The sequence below is a fragment of the Barbus barbus genome (assembly GCF_936440315.1).
Source record: "Barbus barbus genome assembly, chromosome: 3".
In the NCBI taxonomy this organism is placed as follows: Eukaryota; Metazoa; Chordata; class Actinopteri; order Cypriniformes; family Cyprinidae; genus Barbus; species Barbus barbus.
In genome coordinates, this window is record NC_136731.1 from 38,455,442 (window position 1) to 38,474,479 (window position 19,038).

The following is a 19,038-nucleotide window of genomic DNA, read 5'->3' on the forward strand; positions in this document are numbered from 1 at the left end:
CGTTATTTGCTGAATCGCGTAGACTTCCCTCCCAGCACAGGTTTTCGGCTCTGTCTATGTTTTTGTACATTATTGACAGTACGCGGCTTGAATTTTATTTCGGTATTAGCTACGAGTCCCTGTAAACAAATCTGTGGGGCCTTTCTTGAAAATAAGCAGTTTAGATTTTTACGTAGCGGTATGTGTATAACTTGGATTGGACCAAATCAGAGCCGTTGAGATTAAGCAAAAACTGACGACATGCAGCCAATCACAGGGCGGGGATCTTTAAGAGGGCGGGGCATAGAGTTCCTCCGCATGCATCACGTGTACGTCTCATTCATGCTGATATGAAATAGAATTCCAAGTGTTAAATTTAAATGTAAACATTTACAGTTGGGCAAAAAAGTATTTAGTCAGCCACCAATTGTGCAAGTTCTCCCACTTAAAAAGATGAGAGAGGCCTGTAATTTTCATCATAGGTACACTTCAACTATGAGAGACAGAATGGGGGGAAAGAATCCAGGAAATCACATTGTAGGATTTTTAATGAATTAATTGGTAAATTCCTCGGTAAAATAAGTATTTGGTCACCTACAAACAAGCAAGATTTCTGGCTCTCACAAACCTGTAACTTCTTCTTTAAGAGGCTCCTCTGTCCTCCACTCGTTACCTGTATTAATGGCACCTGTTTGAACTCATTATCAGTATATAAGACACCTGTCCACAACCTCAAACAGTCACACTCCAAACTCCACTATGGCCAAGACCAAAGAGCTGTCGAAGGACACCAGAAACAAAATTGTAGACCTGCACCAGGCTGGGAAGACTGAATCTGCAATAGGCAAGCAGCTTGGTGTGAAGTAGGGATGTAACGGTATGAAAATTTCTCATCACGATTATAGTGACCAAAATTATCACGGTTATCAGTATTATCACGATATTGTTAAAATGTGCTGGAGATGTTCAAAAAGTACCGAAACATAAATCACTTCACCAAGTTTCATACTTAAAAATCAACAAACAGCAAATAAAATGACTTTTTGTTTGCATAATCACTAAAACAATAACATTACCAATGAGGTCTGGATTTTAAATGACAACTTGACTGACACCAGTTTAATAGCATGTTCAAATAAATAATGTAAATGTTCAAATAAAGCTTTGAAAAAGTTTAACATAAAGGTAGACCACACATTTCAGCCTTTAAAGAAAAGGGTTAAATTAAAATGATAATTAATAAATGATTATATGTATTTTATCTGCTCTATAAATAATTCTATATAGCTTATCTGAATTGTTTAAATGTACATAAGTTTGTTTTTCATCAACCGGTTAAAATTTACAGCAGGTCATGCAAATTTGGTAAATTTTTTGGCCAGACAGAAACTGCACACAGACTGAATGTAAATAAGTGTCTGTAAATACACTCTCTGGCAGCAGGTGGCGCTTTATACGGAAAAGCTGAATTACAGCTGATTCCTGTGAACTCCGCGAACACTTCCTTTAGGTATTACATGGAGCAAAGATGAGAACAAAATGCCATCAAATCGTTTCTGAAGACAGTCTGAACCTTCAGAGGTACATTCATATAATTAATTCATTGATATATTAATTTGTATAATTCCCTTAGCACTCTTTTAAAACCTCCCAGCTTTTCCGCCCTATTTTCACTCAGAACGAAACTACTGTGCTGCTGTGCGCACGTGAGACTGTTACTGAAAACTCTGCTTTATGCCGGACAGTATTTATTTATCGCGAGTTGTTTAAATCACGGTAATCGAATACGGTTTTAATGATAATTAAAATATGAAACGGTAATACTAACCGCGGGGAATTTTATCATGATTTATCGTCAAACCGGTAATCGTTACATCCCTAGTGTGAAGAAATCAACTGTGGGAGCAATTATTAGAAAATGGAAGACATACAAGACCACTGATAATCTCCCTCGATCTGGGGCTCCACGCAAGATCCCACCCCGTGGGGTCAAAATGATCACAAGAACGGTGAGCAAAAATCCCAGAACCACACGGGGAGACCTAGTGGATGACCTGCAGAGAGCTGGGACCAAAGTAACAAAGGCTACCATCAGTAACACACTACGCCGCCAGGGACTCAAATCCTGCAGTGCCAGACGTGTCCCCCTGCTTAAGCCAGTACATGTCCGGGCCCGTCTGAAGTTTGTTAGAGAGCATTTGGATGATCCAGAAGAGGATTGGGAGAATGTCATATGGTCAGATGAAACCAAAATATAACTTTTTGGTAAAAACTCAACTCGTCGTGTTTGGAGGTTGCATCCAAAGAACACCATACCTACTGTGAAGCATGGGGGTGGAAACATCATGCTTTGGGGCTGTTTTTCTGCAAAGGGACCAGGACGACTGATCCGTGTAAAGGAAAGAATGAATGGGGCCATGTATCGTGAGATTTTGAGTGAAAACCTCCTTCCATCAGCAAGGGCATTGAAGATGAAACGTGTCTGGGTCTTTCAGCATGACAATGATCCCAAACACACCGCCCGGGCAACGAAGGAGTGGCTTCGTAAGAAGCATTTCAAGGTCCTGGAGTGGCCTAGCCAGTCTCCAGATCTCAACCCCATAGAAAATCTTTGGAGGGAGTTGAAAGTCCGTGTTGCCCAGCGACAGCCCCAAAACATCACTGCTCTAGAGGAGATCTGCATGGAGGAATGGGCCAAAATACCAGCAACAGTGTGTGAAAACCTTGTGAAGACTTACAGAAAACGTTTGACCTCTGTCATTGCCAACAAAGGGTATATAACAAAGTATTGAGATGAACTTTTGTTATTGATCAAATACTTATTTTCCACCATAATTTGCAAATTAATTCATTAAAAATACAATGTGATTTCCTGGATTCTTTCCCCCAATTCTGTCTCTCATAGTTGAAGTGTACCTATGATGAAAATTACAGGCCTCTCTCATCTTTTTAAGTGGGAGAACTTGCACAATTGGTGGCTGACTAAATACTTTTTTGCCCAACTGTGTAATATACATTTAGTGTAATATGCACGACAGACATAGACTAGATAGATAGTTGTGAGAATTATGCTCAGGAATGCATAATTAAGCTGATATACAGAACAACAACCACACTCTTATTTATCTGCGCTTCTCATTTATGGCAGCCAAAACTCTTGAGTAACATAAATTTACAATATAGAAGACAAAACAGGTTTGGTGTACAATAACTGTACTCAAGACAATCAATCTGAGAACAATGTCAATAAAACAGCACCCTTACAGAACAAGGTAACAAGTGAGAACGTAAAAAACTGTATGGATGATGCCAAGACTGAGACACAATCCATGCAAATATACGGGATAATAACAGTGCTTTAAATAACATCAAACAATAATTAGCTGGAAGTCTCGTTCTTTAAGATATGCACACACTATACCTGAATGCAGCAAACTTGCTTGTGTCTTATGTGAAGTGTTTGTAGAACCAGCCTGTGCTCAAAGGAACTGAACAATATGACCACTGTGGGTAAGATTAGTAGTCAAGTCTGAAGTGAAATTCAGTAAAACATACAGCACACTTATCAAGTGTGTAGCAAAATAAACCCTTAATGGGGTCCCGTCTGTATTCTTGTCTTACACTGAATTTAAGGGTCAGCGGCCCACAATGCATGAAGACCTCGGAATAAACAAGTAATAATGGCCTCTGCCTTTCTTTCATTACATTATAAATGTAACAGTTTCTCTGGATCGGTGAATCTCACAGAATCTATTAAGAAAATATCCCCATCATATTTCAATCCAAACTCAAAAGATAAAATAGAAAAATAACCAAGTCTATCATAGTACCTATTTTATACATGTACAAATATTTTTTATTTATTTTTTTAACTTTAATACAGTAACAAAATATGCGGCTTACTTGTCCTACAATTATGACACACAAAAAATATATATAATTTTTTTTTTTTACACTTTTTCTTTTGATTGGCGGTGAAATATAACGGGATATTTTTGACAAGCTTTGTAAGATTATGGACAATAGCTCTTCATTGTGCATTTGGTGGCATTCATTAAACACCTACAGTTCAGAGCTGTACTTAGAACTACTAAACAGACATGCTGAGAGCATTCAAAACAGTCCCAGCCTTCAAAAACACCAGCTGATGAGAGACTCTCTGGTCTATTACTGCCTCTTTCGTGTTGCTAAAAAAGTCCAGCATGCAGTAGAGACCTGTGTCTGCAAATACTGAATTAAGAAACATGTTTCTGAACCACAATCTCTGTAAAACCATCACGGAGTGGATCAGGCTTATAACGCATGTTTTATAGTCCGTCTAATAGACAAAATCTGTTCAGAATGACTCTTCTGACAGAGCTAAAAATATATTCATACACAGACGATGAATAGTATTGTTTTATAGAAATTATGGAAAATATAGCAATAGGTAAATGCTATAATGTGAAACGAAATGATCACAAGTGCCAAGTGGAGTGTCCTGAGGTCAAAAGGTCACCAACAAATCACATCGGAGAGAATCCACCGTAGTTTTAGATGAAGAAAAGTTCTCCATTTTGTTCTTCCATCATGATTTTTTCCCCTCTCTGTGCCGATCAAAACAAATCAGTTACTGAGTGGATGGCATGAGCAGTTTCTTCTCTTTGAGACGCTTTGATGTCAGAGTTGCTGATGAGATGGGACAAAGGCACAACCATCTTTAGTTTTTCTTTTCTCGTCATGAATGTCCTCCATTCACAGAGAGGTGGTGGTAGGGTCTGGGAGGGTGCCGCTCAAATAACCACCCACAGCATGTCCCGGTGCCTGGCAGGGGGCAGCACTCTGAGCCGAACAGCCAGTGACGGGTGAAACAGACAGGCCACGAAATAACAGGTCCATAGAAGGGAGGAGGGGCTTGAGGAGACTGACAGGACAGAAGGCGGAGCCACCGTGAGGTGTGAAATTCACCTTGTTGGGGTCGGGACAGGAAGGCTGAAGAGGAGCATTTCCATGACAGGGAAGGCTGAAAAGACAAGATTGATTGCATATTATATATAAGTACTGCTTATATATATATATATAATATATGTGAAGAGTTTATTTGCAATAACTTTTTTTTTTCTCAAATATCATGTTTTTTATTATGTTATGTTTTTATTGTGTTAGCTGTATTTTTTTTGTTACTTTTTAAACTAATCAAAATAATAAGTTTATGTTTGTATTCAAGTCATAATAGTAATTTTTTTTAAAATAATGCATACTGCAATTTTTTTTTATCAACAATGATTTTTTTTTATGACATCTGGGGCTAAATGTGCTTAATTGTCATGAAAATGGCCTTCTTAGTGTTTCTATCATTCACTTTCAGTTTTTGACAACTTTTCTTCTTTGCTGATAAAGTCTTGCCATGCTTTGTGTAAACAGTCATAATCATAAAGACGGTTTTTCTTAAAACTCCAAATAATTTTTAAGGTTGCAGATGCTCTTGCTAAACAGGCTTCCATGATTTGTCATTTTTGGAAGTCTGACAAGTCTCCCATTTCAGCCAAGGCTTGTACTAACCACTGCTAAACACGGTGAAAACACTACACTTATATACAGTACAACCTAGAGAATACAGACAATGAAAAGAAAAATATTAGTAATTTTATTTACTTATTTTATTTATTTTTTGAAAAAGGCAGAAAAAAGCATTTCCAGGACAGAGAATGCTAGAAAGTAGAGATTGATTGATCAAATAATTAATTGATTGATTATTTAGATGCATTTATAATTGCTGATTAATTAGATGCATTGAAAACTTAATATTTAGGTTAAGAATATTTGCATTAAAAAAAGGCCCAAGATCAAGAGAATGTAAATTTATAGTAATTTTATGAAGACAATAGGACTTGTATTATTTTCCTAACACTATTAATAACACTATATTAATGCGTTTAATTGACATGCCTTATTTAATATGTTTTATAGGTCACTTTAGTTTGGGGACCAGTTCTCACTATTGACTATTAAATATGACTTTTGCCTCAATCAACTCCTAATTTGCTGCTTATTAATAGTTAGTAAGGTAGTTGTTATGTTTAGGTATGGGTTAGGATCAAGGGATCTAAAATATGGTTATGCAGAATAAGGCATTACTATGTGCTTTATAAGTACTAATAAATAGCCAATAAGCTAGTAATATGCATGCTAGTAAACAGTTAGTTTAAGCTAGTAATATGCATGCTAGTAAACAGTTAGTAGTAGTGAGAATTGGTCTCTAAACTAAAGTGTTACCTGTTTTATGTTTATTTCCCATCTAACACATACAGCGGTTTGAGTTTGTGCTAAACTTACACGGCCTCCTCAGACACACGTACTCTCTCGCAGCCCTCTGGAGGTTCTCTCTGAAAGACATACGTCTTGTTGGGACGAGGAGAAGATGACGGTGGCTCAGAAATACATAGAGGAGGGGAGGAAGGCGGACAGAGCAGCCCACACACAACCATATCTATACACAACACGCACACAGATAAAGACAGTCATCAGCCAAATACATATTACACAGACCTTCCTGTCATGTGTTGATAAAATATGAATGACGTCCCTAAGAGCAAGTTCAGTTTGTGCTTTTTTTTTTTTTAATCGTTAAGACTCGGAGCACATCCATCTTTGGCCATCTTGTCTCAATTTGACATGGAACATGAAATATAGACTTTATAAAGTCTGTTTCTATATTTATACATATACTGACCAGTGTCTGTGATGGTGCAGGGAGAGTGTGAGGGGGACAGCTGGGCAGGGGAAGGGTCACTCTGTGAAGCGCTGCTGTACCTCTGAGCTGGGACGGGGGCTCTGTGACCATCTGGTACCTCGAGAATCTAAACACAATTTTTTTATTTTTTTTTTTAAACGGAAGATCAGAAACATACACATTCAAACATATACACACTGACTTTGTGCTGTTCTTTTGCTGTTTCAGACACAAAGACTCCCTCCAGCTCCAGATTTAGACCTTCAACACTGCGTCTCAGTCTGGGGGCCAATCGGCTCAGTGGAATAAGAGGCATCGTCTGCACACACACACATCAATGATGAACCGACTTTAACTGAAAATTAAGTGTTTATTATTGTCCTTTTGCATTATCAACACACTGTTGACTCGACTGTCAAAGACATATAAACCAACATGTGTACAAGTACAAGCTGGAAGGAAAAAGTGTAGGTGTATATACAGGGCCTTGTGAAAGGATTCATACCTTTTTATTTTTTTCATGTTTTGTTATGTTGCAGCCTTATGTTGATCTGCTTTAAATCACTTTTTTCCCCACATCAATTTAACACTCCATACACCATAATGACAAAGCAAAAAACTGATTTGAGACAACTTCACAAATGTATTAAAAATAAAACACTGAAATACACCTTAACCTCAAGTTAAGGGCTCAAGTCTTTTTTGGGTATGATGCGACAAGCTTTGCACATCTGCATTTGGCAATTATCTGCAATTTTTCACCTCACCTCTTCACCTCTCAAGCTCTGTCAGGTTGGATGAGGGCTGGCAGACATTTTCAGATTTCTCCAGAAATATTTGTTTGGGTTCAAGCTCAGGCTCTGGCTGGGCCACTCGAGGACATTCACAGAGTTGTCTATAAGCCACTCTCGCTGTGTTTAGGTTCATTGTCCTGTTGGAAGGTGAACCTTCTGCCCAGTTTGAGGTTCTGAATACTCTGGACTGGATTTCATTAAGGCCATCTCAATATTTTAGTGCATTGATCTTTTCTTCTACTCTGACGAGTCCCTCAGTCCCTGCCCCCACAACATGAGGCTGCTACCAGCACACTTTACTTTTGGGATGGTACTCTGCAGGTGATGAGTAGAGCTGGTTTCCTTCAAACATGATGCTTAGAATTGAGGTTAATCAAACCAGATAATCTTGTTTCTCAGAGTCTGAGGGTACGTTAGGTGCTTTGTTGCAAATTCCAAGTGTGTTTTCATATCACCAAGCAGAGGATTAAATTTGGCTACACCACCATAAAGACCGGATTGGTGGAGTGTTGCAGTGATGTTTGTCCTTCTATAGGTTTCTCCCATCTGCATAAATGAGCATGGAGCTCAACTAGACTGAACATCAGCTTCTTGGTCACCAGTCTAGACAAGGCCCTTCTCCATCAGTTGCTCAGTTTGGCCAGGAGGCCAGCTCTAGGAAGAGTGATAATGAAGGCTACATGCTTCTGTGAACCTTCAATGCAGCAGAATTTTTTTTCTGAACTATTCCCCAGATCTGTGGCTTGACAAGCCTGTTTCTGAGCTCTACAGACAGTTTGTTTGACCTCAGGGCTTGGTTTTTGCTCAGATATGCATTTTCAGCTGCTAGACCTTTTCTGAGAGGTGTGTGCCTTTCCAAATCATACTCATTCAAATGAATTTGCCACGGTTTAACTCCACCGGAAGTGTTGTAACATCTACAAGCGATATGAGTGCCCCTGAGCTAAATTTCAACTGTCCCAGATAAGGGTATGATTACTTATGCAATGGAATCATTTCAGTTTTTTATTTCTAATAAATTTGCAAAGTTGTCACAAATCTGTTTTTTGCTTTGTCATTATGGTGTATGGCGTGTTAAATTGATGTGGGAAAAAAGTAATTTAAAGTAGTTTAACATAAGGCTGCAACATAAAACATGAAAAAAGGGGTATGAATACTTTCACAAGTCACTGTACATATATGGCAGTTAAATGTAATCTGAACACATACGATTGACCTGTATGCGTGTAATATAATAAACATGCATAGCATACAATGCACACAGATTTATGCATATTGTCACCTCTAAATATAACACTGTACAAAGAGAGCCACTGCCACATAACCAGCTTTATGTATGTGTGTGTGTGTGTGTTTTTGCCATATCAATGGCTGTAGCTCACTGACACCATCTAAGTAAAGCTGCTCTGTTTTTAAATCTCTGTTGCTAGTGAGATGTGGGCCAATCTGAGAGGCTTATCTCATAATGACTGATCATAAACAAGCACAACCTTTCTAAATGCCCCCAACCTTTCTGTTGATGTCCCTGAGTGTCACTACTGTAAACTAACAAGCTGGTGAAAATACATTAATACATTGTTTAGAATTGTGGTTTGTTTGTACATTCTTGATTACCTGTGTACTTCCAGGCGTGTGTGTTTGGCTGTTTTGAACGTGTTGGTGTGTGTGGTCACAGTCCATGGCAGGAGGTGCATGTCTGGAGCGTTTCTGTAAGGACTGCCGAAGCTTAGCAACCTGAAGGAGAGAAATATGAGAGTTATAGTATCAGATGTAAACTTATAAGGTGCAGAGAAGAGGTGAAACTTAACTGCAATTCCCTTTATGCTGACCTATAATAAAGGTTATACTTTCTGTTCAAAAGTAGAGTATTCTCTGTGGACATGCTTGTAAAAAGCAGCTGGGATGCCACAGAAGTAAATGAGTCTAGAATTGAAAATTGGTACAGAATGGTTCCTGAAAATGGATGGGACAGAGTGGCCAGGACTAATTTAAATAATGGGTCTAAATAATTATTATTTGATTGCTTTCAGGAAGTTTATATTATTTATGGCAGCAATGGTGGGTGAAATGGCCAATAGTCAAGTAATTTCAAAAAATTTTTTAAATCACATAATGGTACACGACTGTTCAAGTTGAGTTTTTGTTCTGTAAGATTTTTTTTCCCCCCAGAAAAGACACATTAAAGGTAGGGTAGGCGAATTTGGAAAGGCTAGCAATAGCAAGCTAGCTTTGAAAGCATAAGATCCCACCCTCCCTGCAAATAACTCCAAAGCCCTCCAAAACACATGAACACGCACAGGCAAACCATAGACTAAGCACCCAATAAAACGCTGTCAGATTACCTCACGTCTCATTCACCGGTTAGAAAACATTACAGTACAAAGTGCATAGTATTACAATAATTGCGCCTTTCATTCTCGCTTGGTCTGCAATAGCGTAATGAATTGGCACTGATAACGTATCATGTCTGTGCGAACATGGTGTTGTTACATATGTTGGCAGGCAGGTAAAACAGCCTATTGTAATGTTTGAACCGAATAAGGTGATTGGTCGAACATTTTATGGTTCTAAGCCTTCTAGGGCTGTGTATCGGCAAGAATCTGGCGATACGATACGTATCACGATACAGGGGTTACGATACGATATATTGTGATACATTGCGATACTGTAAGCAAGGCGATATATTGGGATATTTCTTATTTTAGGAATAGGATATATATTTTTTAGGAAAGTTGTCATTAAGAACACACCACCATATGCAAACCTTAGCAAAAAATAAATAAATAAAAGTAGTTTAACCAGAACACACTGGGATCTGCATTTGCAATAATCAGTCCCTATAACATTCAACATTATTTAACCACTTTTTGTGCAGAACGAGTAAAGGGGGAAATATTCAAGTGCTTGCATGATTCTTTAGTTAAATGTATGCATAAAATGTATTTTATAAAAAGATAAAAAATATATATTTATAGGCTCTACTTTAAAGTTTCACAGTTTAAGATTACAATTGTGACATGCAATGTCATAACATTTGATCTGAACAAAAAATTACATCTGTTTAATATCAATGAAAAATAAAGTGCTTGCAGGATTCCTAAAGAAAACTAAACAATTGTAAAACAATCAAATAAATACAGATGTTAAACATTCTCAGAACTTTTTCAGAACTCAGAACTTGCATTTCACAGGTTCAACACGGGACGCGGCAAGCGGCAGAACCGAGGTTGCGCTCGCACCGCGGTCCCGGGGCAGACATTACCACAAAAGCCCAAATGGTGCCACACTTCAGCTTTGTACACCGAAATGAGAACTGGAACAATTCTTCCATCCTCCATTACTGGCAGCGAACTATATTAACGCTAACATTAGTGGAGTGCCCTGATGCTAGTATTTCCTGCCACTGTTTAAGTTCAGAGATGAAGACTAGCGGTCGGGATATTAACTCAAAACGAAACAACTGCCATGAATCTTGTATGATTTATTTATTTTTAAATATCGATATTCCGTTTTGGAGAAACGATACAGTATCGCCAAACAAAATATGGCGATACTCACGTTTATCGATATTTTCTTACACCCCTAAAGCCTTCCACAAACAACATAAATACATCTAAATAAATTCAGAGCATTTAACTTAGTGATTGCTATTGGGATGTGAAGTGACTTTCAACCAGCCTTACAAAAATGCTTTGAACCAAATCACCTATCCTGCCTTTAAATTGATCAATAGTGACAGTAAAGACATTTCTAAAGTTACAAAAGATCTCCATTTCAAATAAATGCTTTCTTTTCATCAAATAATCCTGAAAATCAACATGGATAAGAAATATTTCTGGAGCACCACAAAATCATAAAAGACTGATTTCTGAAGGATCATGTGACGCTGAAGACTGGAGTAATGATGCTGAAAATTCTGCTTTGTCATCACAGGAATAAATTACATTTTAAAATAAATTACAACAGAAAAAAAGAGCAAAATATGCAGCCTTGGTGAGCATAAGAGACTTTCAAAAGACATTACAAAAATCTTACCAACACCAAACTTTTCTGAAGGGGTGGTGTGTATATTAAAAAAATTATTTTGTTGGAAATTTAATTTTAACTAGTTCAAGTTCAAACAACGTTTTCCGGCCAACATCAATTACTTACCTCTCTGAGGTGTTCAGCGCTTCCCCATGATGCCGAGCGCTTATGACCACCACCCCCTCTCCGCCCCCGCGTCTCCTCTATCCAGGAACTGGGAGTCTAAGAAAAGAAAGAAAACGAGCTTACATTTCATGTTATTTTAAAGTTACCAATTTTCAAAAGCTCACACCCACAATGGTCTCTCAGCGAGACGTCAAAGCTTTATTTCATTCAGGATAATCAAAACTGAACCTTCCCTCTCTGAATACCAATTATCTCAAACACCCTCAGACTTTACATAAACTAATCCAGCCCTTTCCACCGAACACAAGACGGCCGATAACACACCCTCCCTTAAATGCTGCTCTTTCATGCACCAGTTCGCGATAAAGCATCCGTTCCTGAGAGCGGTGTGCCCCATTCACCAAGTGTTGACATGTTTTTCTGTACGTCACAAATGGAACTGAAAGCTGCTTCTGCGCCTCACTAAACGTATTTGAATACAGGACAGAAAATGTGACACACCTGCAACACACAGACACGCCCAAACGCACACAGCTGTGAGGAGACGTGCATGACAGAAACCACCGACTCCGCTGCACCACATTTCAAAGATGTAGAGGGAAAAACACCAAAGTGTTTGTCCTCGAGTGCACTCACACAGACAGACACACGCGTACCGTCATGATCCCCCACGTCCTACGGTCCCAGAGAAGAAGTGGGAGCTCAGCTAGTGCACACTATATCGCTAAACACCAAACGATTATTTTCCAAGAGACCAAATCAATGAGCTCCATCTCAGAGCTTATCGTATCCCAAAAAGTGTCCTCTTCCTGAATCTGCGTCCCTATCTTCCTGTCCCTGCAAGAGGTCACAAATATATTTTGCGGTTGGGATGCTAATGCAACAAAACGCAGTTGAAGTGAGCCATATTAAAACATGTCATCACCCCCGGCCCCAGGGGTGCGAGATCAGGACTAACCGTGTCTGCTTAGTGGCTGGAGGTTTCACATGGCCCAGTGGGGGCAGGGTTGTGGGTTGATTTAAATATAAATTCAGCCCTTATTCCTTTCTGCCTGGACACCCGCCTGCCCGCCCGCCCACATCAGGCAGCAGTGGGATTAGGCCTATAAACGGACATTGAGTTTGAGGGTCTGTATGCGCAGCACACTAGATGCTGGCTAAAGTTTCAGAAGTCCCCTTCTGCACTCAAGTGGACCGGCCAGGCGGTCAGATGATGGGGGGGGGGGGGGCTTTGGGCAGGCTGTCTTGAGACTGTACAATTGTTAACTGTTGAATGTCCACTAAAAAGTGGGTTGCATTTTTTCCAAGAAAGAAATACATGATGTAACGTGAATATATGAAAGTAGGGTGTGAGTGGGGGTTTCGCTTGTGCATTGTATGTATGCGTGTGTGGCAGGGGTTGAGGGGGACGGTCACTATGAAGGTCATGTTAAACAAAACCTTTTTTTGGGTGACCGGTTATCAGTGAAAGCATAGCAGATCACCTGCTGAGAGACACAGCCGAACTGAATGTAGCATCTAGCATCTCAAAAATCAGCAAAGCAACGAGGTGGTTCAATGCTAAGTGTTAAACAACTACATGTCTAGTCTAATAAATGAAACTCCAATTTAAGTAAATGAGAGTTGGTTTACCAGGGCATTGCTAACAAGATATAAAAAAAAACAAATGACTCATGAAATAGTTAAACTGCAAAAAATCTACGAGTTTCAATATTAACTTAAAATATCTCTTTTACTGTTTGAATATCCTATTTTAAAATGCTATTTATTCCTTTGATGGCAAAGCTGAAGTTTCAACATTATCACTTCAGTGTCACATTGATGTGAATTAGAAATCATTGTTGCAAACAGTTGTGCCGCTTAATATTTTTGTGGAAACCGTGAAATAAAAAAAAAAAACAGCATTTAATTGAAATCAAAATCTTTTGCAATACTATGAATGCCACTTTTGATCAATTTAATACACCAATGTTGAAAAAAGATATTAATTTCTTGCAGAAAATCTTACAAAGCCCAAACCTTTGAACAATACATCCAAATGAATCCGAAAATCGAATCCGAATCAAACTGTAACAAAAGAAATCAAAACGGAATCAAGTGCTTGTGAATCTGAATCAAATTCAGATGGATGGCTATAGGACTGGAATGGCTCAGATACCACTTTCTAAAAGTCTATGGGATTTTTGCACTTTTTAATTATTCGTACTGAGATATTCTCACGTCTGATTGCTTAGAAATAATAATAGCACATAAACTCTCATAAATAAGCAGCATTGCACAGTTAGATGAACATTTCTTACTGAATCAAATTATGTGAACAGTGCAAAACCTTTACCAAACTGAGATGATAAATCAAAACAAACAGCCAGAGAGACTTCCACCTTTTGTGTTTGGCTGAATGTGGCAAACCCCAGCAGGCATGTTGCAGCAGTGCTCCAGGAACCCATATGGAACCCATTTGGAAAAAACAATATGGCTGCCGTTCCAGGCTGAGTTTTCCTAAACTCCTTCCATTACCAGCCAAACTCTTTCTCTCCCCAAAGCCAAGATCTTTCATTAGCAACCGTTTGACTTCAGCCTTCTAAAACAAACACTATATCCCCTTGCCATTTAAGAAATATACTTTGCAAACAACACAAGTGTTAAAACAGCTGTGCATAATTCTATATGTGCATCATATAGGCAGATCAAACCAATGGTTTGTTTTACTCCCCACTGAGTAGTAAAGTCTCCACTACACATGGTCGGACAGGACCTCCTTTGTTTGCAATTAATATCACAGACTGCGTTAAAGGAATAGTTCACCCAAAAATGAAAATGTGTGTGGGAAGGATCACACCTGTGTGGCCTTGTCATTGACACAGGTAACCGGCTGACACTCTAGTTCTCTAGGCCAGTTCCCCTGAAGGTACGGTCCCACCAAAGTGTCCAGAGACAATGTCCGTCGTAAGGTTGGCTTCGGCGGGCGACCCTTCGTCTTGTACTCTGCTTCAAAGAGAGGATAGGGAAAACAAAACTGTGAGATGTTTTTAAAATAATAAATTAAGTTCAACAATACAAAGACACCGCATGGAATACTCGGTCCCATTTAGAATGTAAGCAAGAATCTAGAAGTGAACTCCTTTAAACTTCTCATTTTTGATTCATTTGATTACACTGACAAAAAGGTACACCATTTTAACAAGGAACTGAATTACAAAAGGCAAAATAGGCAGTTTTGTTTCCTGTATGCATTAACATACTACTGCTTGAAATGGATAAAGTTGACTTACTATTTTTATAGAACACAAAGCAGTGTATATTAAATATGGCACAGTATTCAGAAAAGGATAAAGTAGTTTTCCACTTTAAACATTTTAAAAATGAATAAATCACAATAGCATTATTTATATCAAACTATTGATTGATATATATACATATATACACATATAAACAACTTTTTCTGTATTACAGTAATGAGAATCAGGTGGGAAATGTGCTTAATTTGCATGAGTGTAATAACAGCTTAAAATAGCCCGAAAACAGTGTGATGAATGAGATGGAAGTAAACACCACTGACTTCTCTTTGTTAATTCAGTTGATTAAACTGGAAACAGATAAACTGAATTACCAAAGCCTAAATTACTGAAGTCAGCCAAAAAGAAGAAGAATGAGACTGGCGTCCCATGAAGATATGCACTAATCACTGTGCCACAGCTCTGACATTAAAATGTGTTCCTGATGATGTTTATGTATAATAATCTTTTCAATTTATCCTGTGAGCTGGCACTTTCAGACGCTTGTAAATCACCCTGAAACACATTCCATGCACGAAAGGCCCCTTATAAATAGACGCTGTTGTCGTAACGGATGCTGAACATCCTGGTGCTACATCAATGCACTGCAGTCAAGCTAGTTATCAAGACTCTTGCCCAAAATACTCCAGAGGATCATTTTCACACATACACAAGATGGTTTTCTTTCTTCTGTGCATTGATCATGTCATAGGAACTAATAATGGTACACCTGATCTCCGACCTTGTCAGGTCCTTCCTGGATCCACTCACCTCCTCCCAGCCCCTGGGGTCTTCTCAGTGGGTTTGGATACTTTTGATGGTGGAAGTTTACTGGTGGGTGTTTAACAAGGCACACTTGTGTAGTACGGAGACTATTTTGTCACGGAGTATGAGGGTGCGGTATAAAGCAGGTTGGGTGACTATGTGTATGAGATTGTGACACTGTAAGGGTTGAGGTTATATAATAGTTTATTTTAATGTAATTTCAAATCTACAAAGTAAACAGTACAAAAATACTACTGTAATGCACAAAGACGTAAATGTCTTGACATTACATTGCAGTTTTTTGCATTATGGTAATGAGAATTAGGTCATAAAAGTGTTGATTTGCCCAAAAAAAACAGTTTTTGTTTTCTTTATGCAAATGGAATTTGGGTTGAAATGTGACCTGGACATGTTCTTGACAGGTTTGATGAAATCATCTGTGCGTTTTCTCCAACAGCTCATGTATGCGTTTCACAGTCCTGATGAAAACTGCCAATGAGCTGCATAGTTCAAAATCATATCCTCCTTCTAAAAGCACAGTGGGCAGGAGGATATAAAAATACACAGGACTAAAGTTACACACAGCCAAACATGTTAACGCTATAAACGAAACCTCTGTCCACTGCTTGTGCTCCTTTTTGTTCCCACAGAATATAAACAAATTCAATGGTGGCTAAAAAAGCCTAAGCTCATGTATTTTTCTTTCAATAAACAGATCACACATGATCAGACCAGGAAAAACTTTTAACTTTTTCAGCACTGATTTAAAGCTGAGAATACTATACTCATATTGGCAACTAAGGGTACAGCCAGTGAGCCTAAATGTTTAATTAACATGCAAGATGTGAGAGGGGATTTGTAAAACTTCTTGAATGACTGGTGTTTCAGTTCTGTGGAAATTTGTGGAGATTTCTGCCTCGTTTTGTGTGGGCTGCACACGTGACTTACTGAGCAAGAAGACAAATGCTAGGAGATCAGAGGGATTTGCTGTTTACCGCCTTGGTAAATTTATTTTGGTCATTCAATCTCTGTTTGTAGACTGCCGTGTGGAAGAGCTACTCTTCTCCAACAGCCTTGTGTATTGTAAAGATCTAGTTGCACTCAGAATCAAAGACCCTTTGTGATTCGCACATTGTCCTAAAACTAAAGACAGGACTTCTCAAAGTATTCTCACCTAGTTGAGGAAATCTGAAAATATGCTGATGTTAAAATACCTGAGACAGCCTGACACCTATGAAAAATGTCACACTAAGACCAAAGTTTGCTAAAAACACAGACCTATTGTCACTAGAAAAGTTGTAAATAAAACATGTTTTTTTTTTTTTTTCTACTTCAAAATGTCATGTTTATTCGGTGTGTTACTTGCTGTTTCTTTGTAATCCTTTATTAAATTTATGGAGTGAATATTGCTTGTAAACTAATTTGTTTCATTGTAGCCGTTATGCCAATCATTAAAGATTAAAATGGCAGTCTAACTAGTCTTAGACTGACATTACTTAGTCTTACTTAGTCTAACTACTTGTATACTTAAGTGAAGTGAAGTGACATACGGCCAAGTATGGTGACCCATACTCGGAATTCGTGCTCTTCATTTAACCCATCCAACGTGCACACACACGCAGTGAACACACACACACCATGAACACACACCCGGAGCAGTGGGCAGCCATTTATGCTGCGGCGCCCGGGGAGCAGTTGGGGGTTCGGTGCCTTGCTCAAGGGCACCTCAGTCGTGGTATTGAGGGTGGAGAGAGCGCTGGACATTCACTCCCCCCACCTACAAACCAAGACTCGAACCCGCAACCTTTGGATTACAAGTCCAACTCTCTAACCATTAGGCCACAACTTCCCTACAGTTAAGTACACAGCTCTGTCAATCAATGCAAATGCACTAATATTGTAAAAACACATGTTATTATCGACCAAGCTTAATATGCAACACTCAATTTTACACAAAATTTAACATTGGATCCCTGTTTCGTTTCTCTACCCACCAAAGGGGCCTGAAAAAGGTTGAAGCCCCCTGATATATGATACCTGCAATTAAAATAGTTCTGTCTAGTAAAATGCTTGAGCAACACAAAACAATGCGTGAACTGTTTCCAAATTTGACATATTGGTGTATAACAGCAGGTCGCTGGAATGTGACAGTTATAATTTGTTTTTCCTGATGCTGCATGCAGATATTTATGATGAAGCAAAACAGACCTCTTGAGCACTGGACACACACTGTTTATGTGCTGAACATGCCAAAACAGTGATGAGAGCTGATCAAATATAACAGGCAAACAGTAACATCTGAAAAAGCGATTTAGCACGGCAGACCTGCTATGTTTATTCAATCCCATGCCATGCTTTGTGACCATCATGGCCACAAAACATGTAGGGAATAAGGTGGGTGGGGGTCGTTCAGTGCACTGAGAAAATTTCTGTTGCACTGAAGCCTTAAAAAGAGCATCTGAACTAAGACTTGTGCAGATTATCCATTCACAAAATTAATATTCTCATCACCATTCCTAACAAAGGAGAGAGTTAGAAGAGTTGGGCAGACCAGTAAATAAACACATGGCATTATAAAGTGCTTTGGCGTGTTTGTGGTGGGTTTTACCTGCTTTGGTGTCTTTGCAGCGCGGTGCTGTTCGGTTCTGGAGCTGAAACGGGACCGTGGCTCGGAGGGGCTGCAGTCCTTGATTACCCACCCGGGCCACTCCACTTCGACACGACATTCCCACAGTCGCTTTGTGCTTTCAAAAGTCTTTCAAAAGTTCACCAATCTCGCAAACTCACGCGTTTACTTACAGCTGATACTCCAGCAAAGGTTTTCGTCCAGCTTAGCCGTCAAAAAATAAAGTTTGTATGCAAATATTTTGATTTAGCACACTCGCTAGCTAACTTAGTCAGCTACTTTCTTTTGTGATGATAGTGAAGTTTTCCCTAACTAATTACTTTAGTAAAACACGTTTTTTTAGTTTTTTTTATGCACCGTCCTAAACGGTTTATTTCACTTGGCCTAGTAAACTTATAGTTGAGGAGCAGAACTACATTGTATGGGCTGCTGCCAATTCTTCAGCGCACAATCTGACAACAGCAGCCAATCTACACGCTCGTGTCGGATTCAGAGCACTGCACAGCGTCTAAACACATGCTTCCACTCTGATTGGCTGCGGGAAAATACTACTCGCACTCCATTGGTCGATGTCAGCATCGATCTATTAGGGGTGGGTCTCAAAGGCGACTCTCCCCGCCCACTTCATTAAAATTCATAGTTTCCACAGAGTTCTAACCAAAGACCAGCAGCAGCACAATGCGTGGTAGGTTAACAGGTCTCCTAACTGAAAGAACATGGGGTTGTTGAGGCAAA

General features: G+C 39.0%; 1 protein-coding gene across 2 annotated transcripts; it reads right to left on the minus strand.

The window, feature by feature from the left end:
* Window positions 1-3,103: 3,103 nt before the first annotated feature.
* LOC306845195 (protein FAM117A-like) lies at window positions 3,104-18,799 on the minus strand. Of its 2 annotated transcripts, none has more exons than XM_079377847.1 (8): window positions 18,286-18,799; window positions 14,477-14,625; window positions 11,638-11,733; window positions 9,100-9,219; window positions 6,894-7,010; window positions 6,692-6,818; window positions 6,295-6,448; window positions 3,104-4,981 (listed from the first exon to the last, which is right to left on the minus strand). In XM_079377847.1, exons 1-8 carry the CDS (start codon window positions 18,401-18,403, stop codon window positions 4,714-4,716), a joined length of 1,149 nt encoding a protein of 382 aa, XP_079233973.1. In that variant the 5' UTR covers window positions 18,404-18,799; the 3' UTR covers window positions 3,104-4,713. The 2 variants fall into 2 exon arrangements, with proteins under 2 accessions (XP_079233973.1, XP_079233974.1); XM_079377848.1 differs by having other exon boundaries at window positions 14,477-14,622; window positions 18,286-18,794.
* Between the last annotated feature and the right edge of the window lie 239 nt (window positions 18,800-19,038).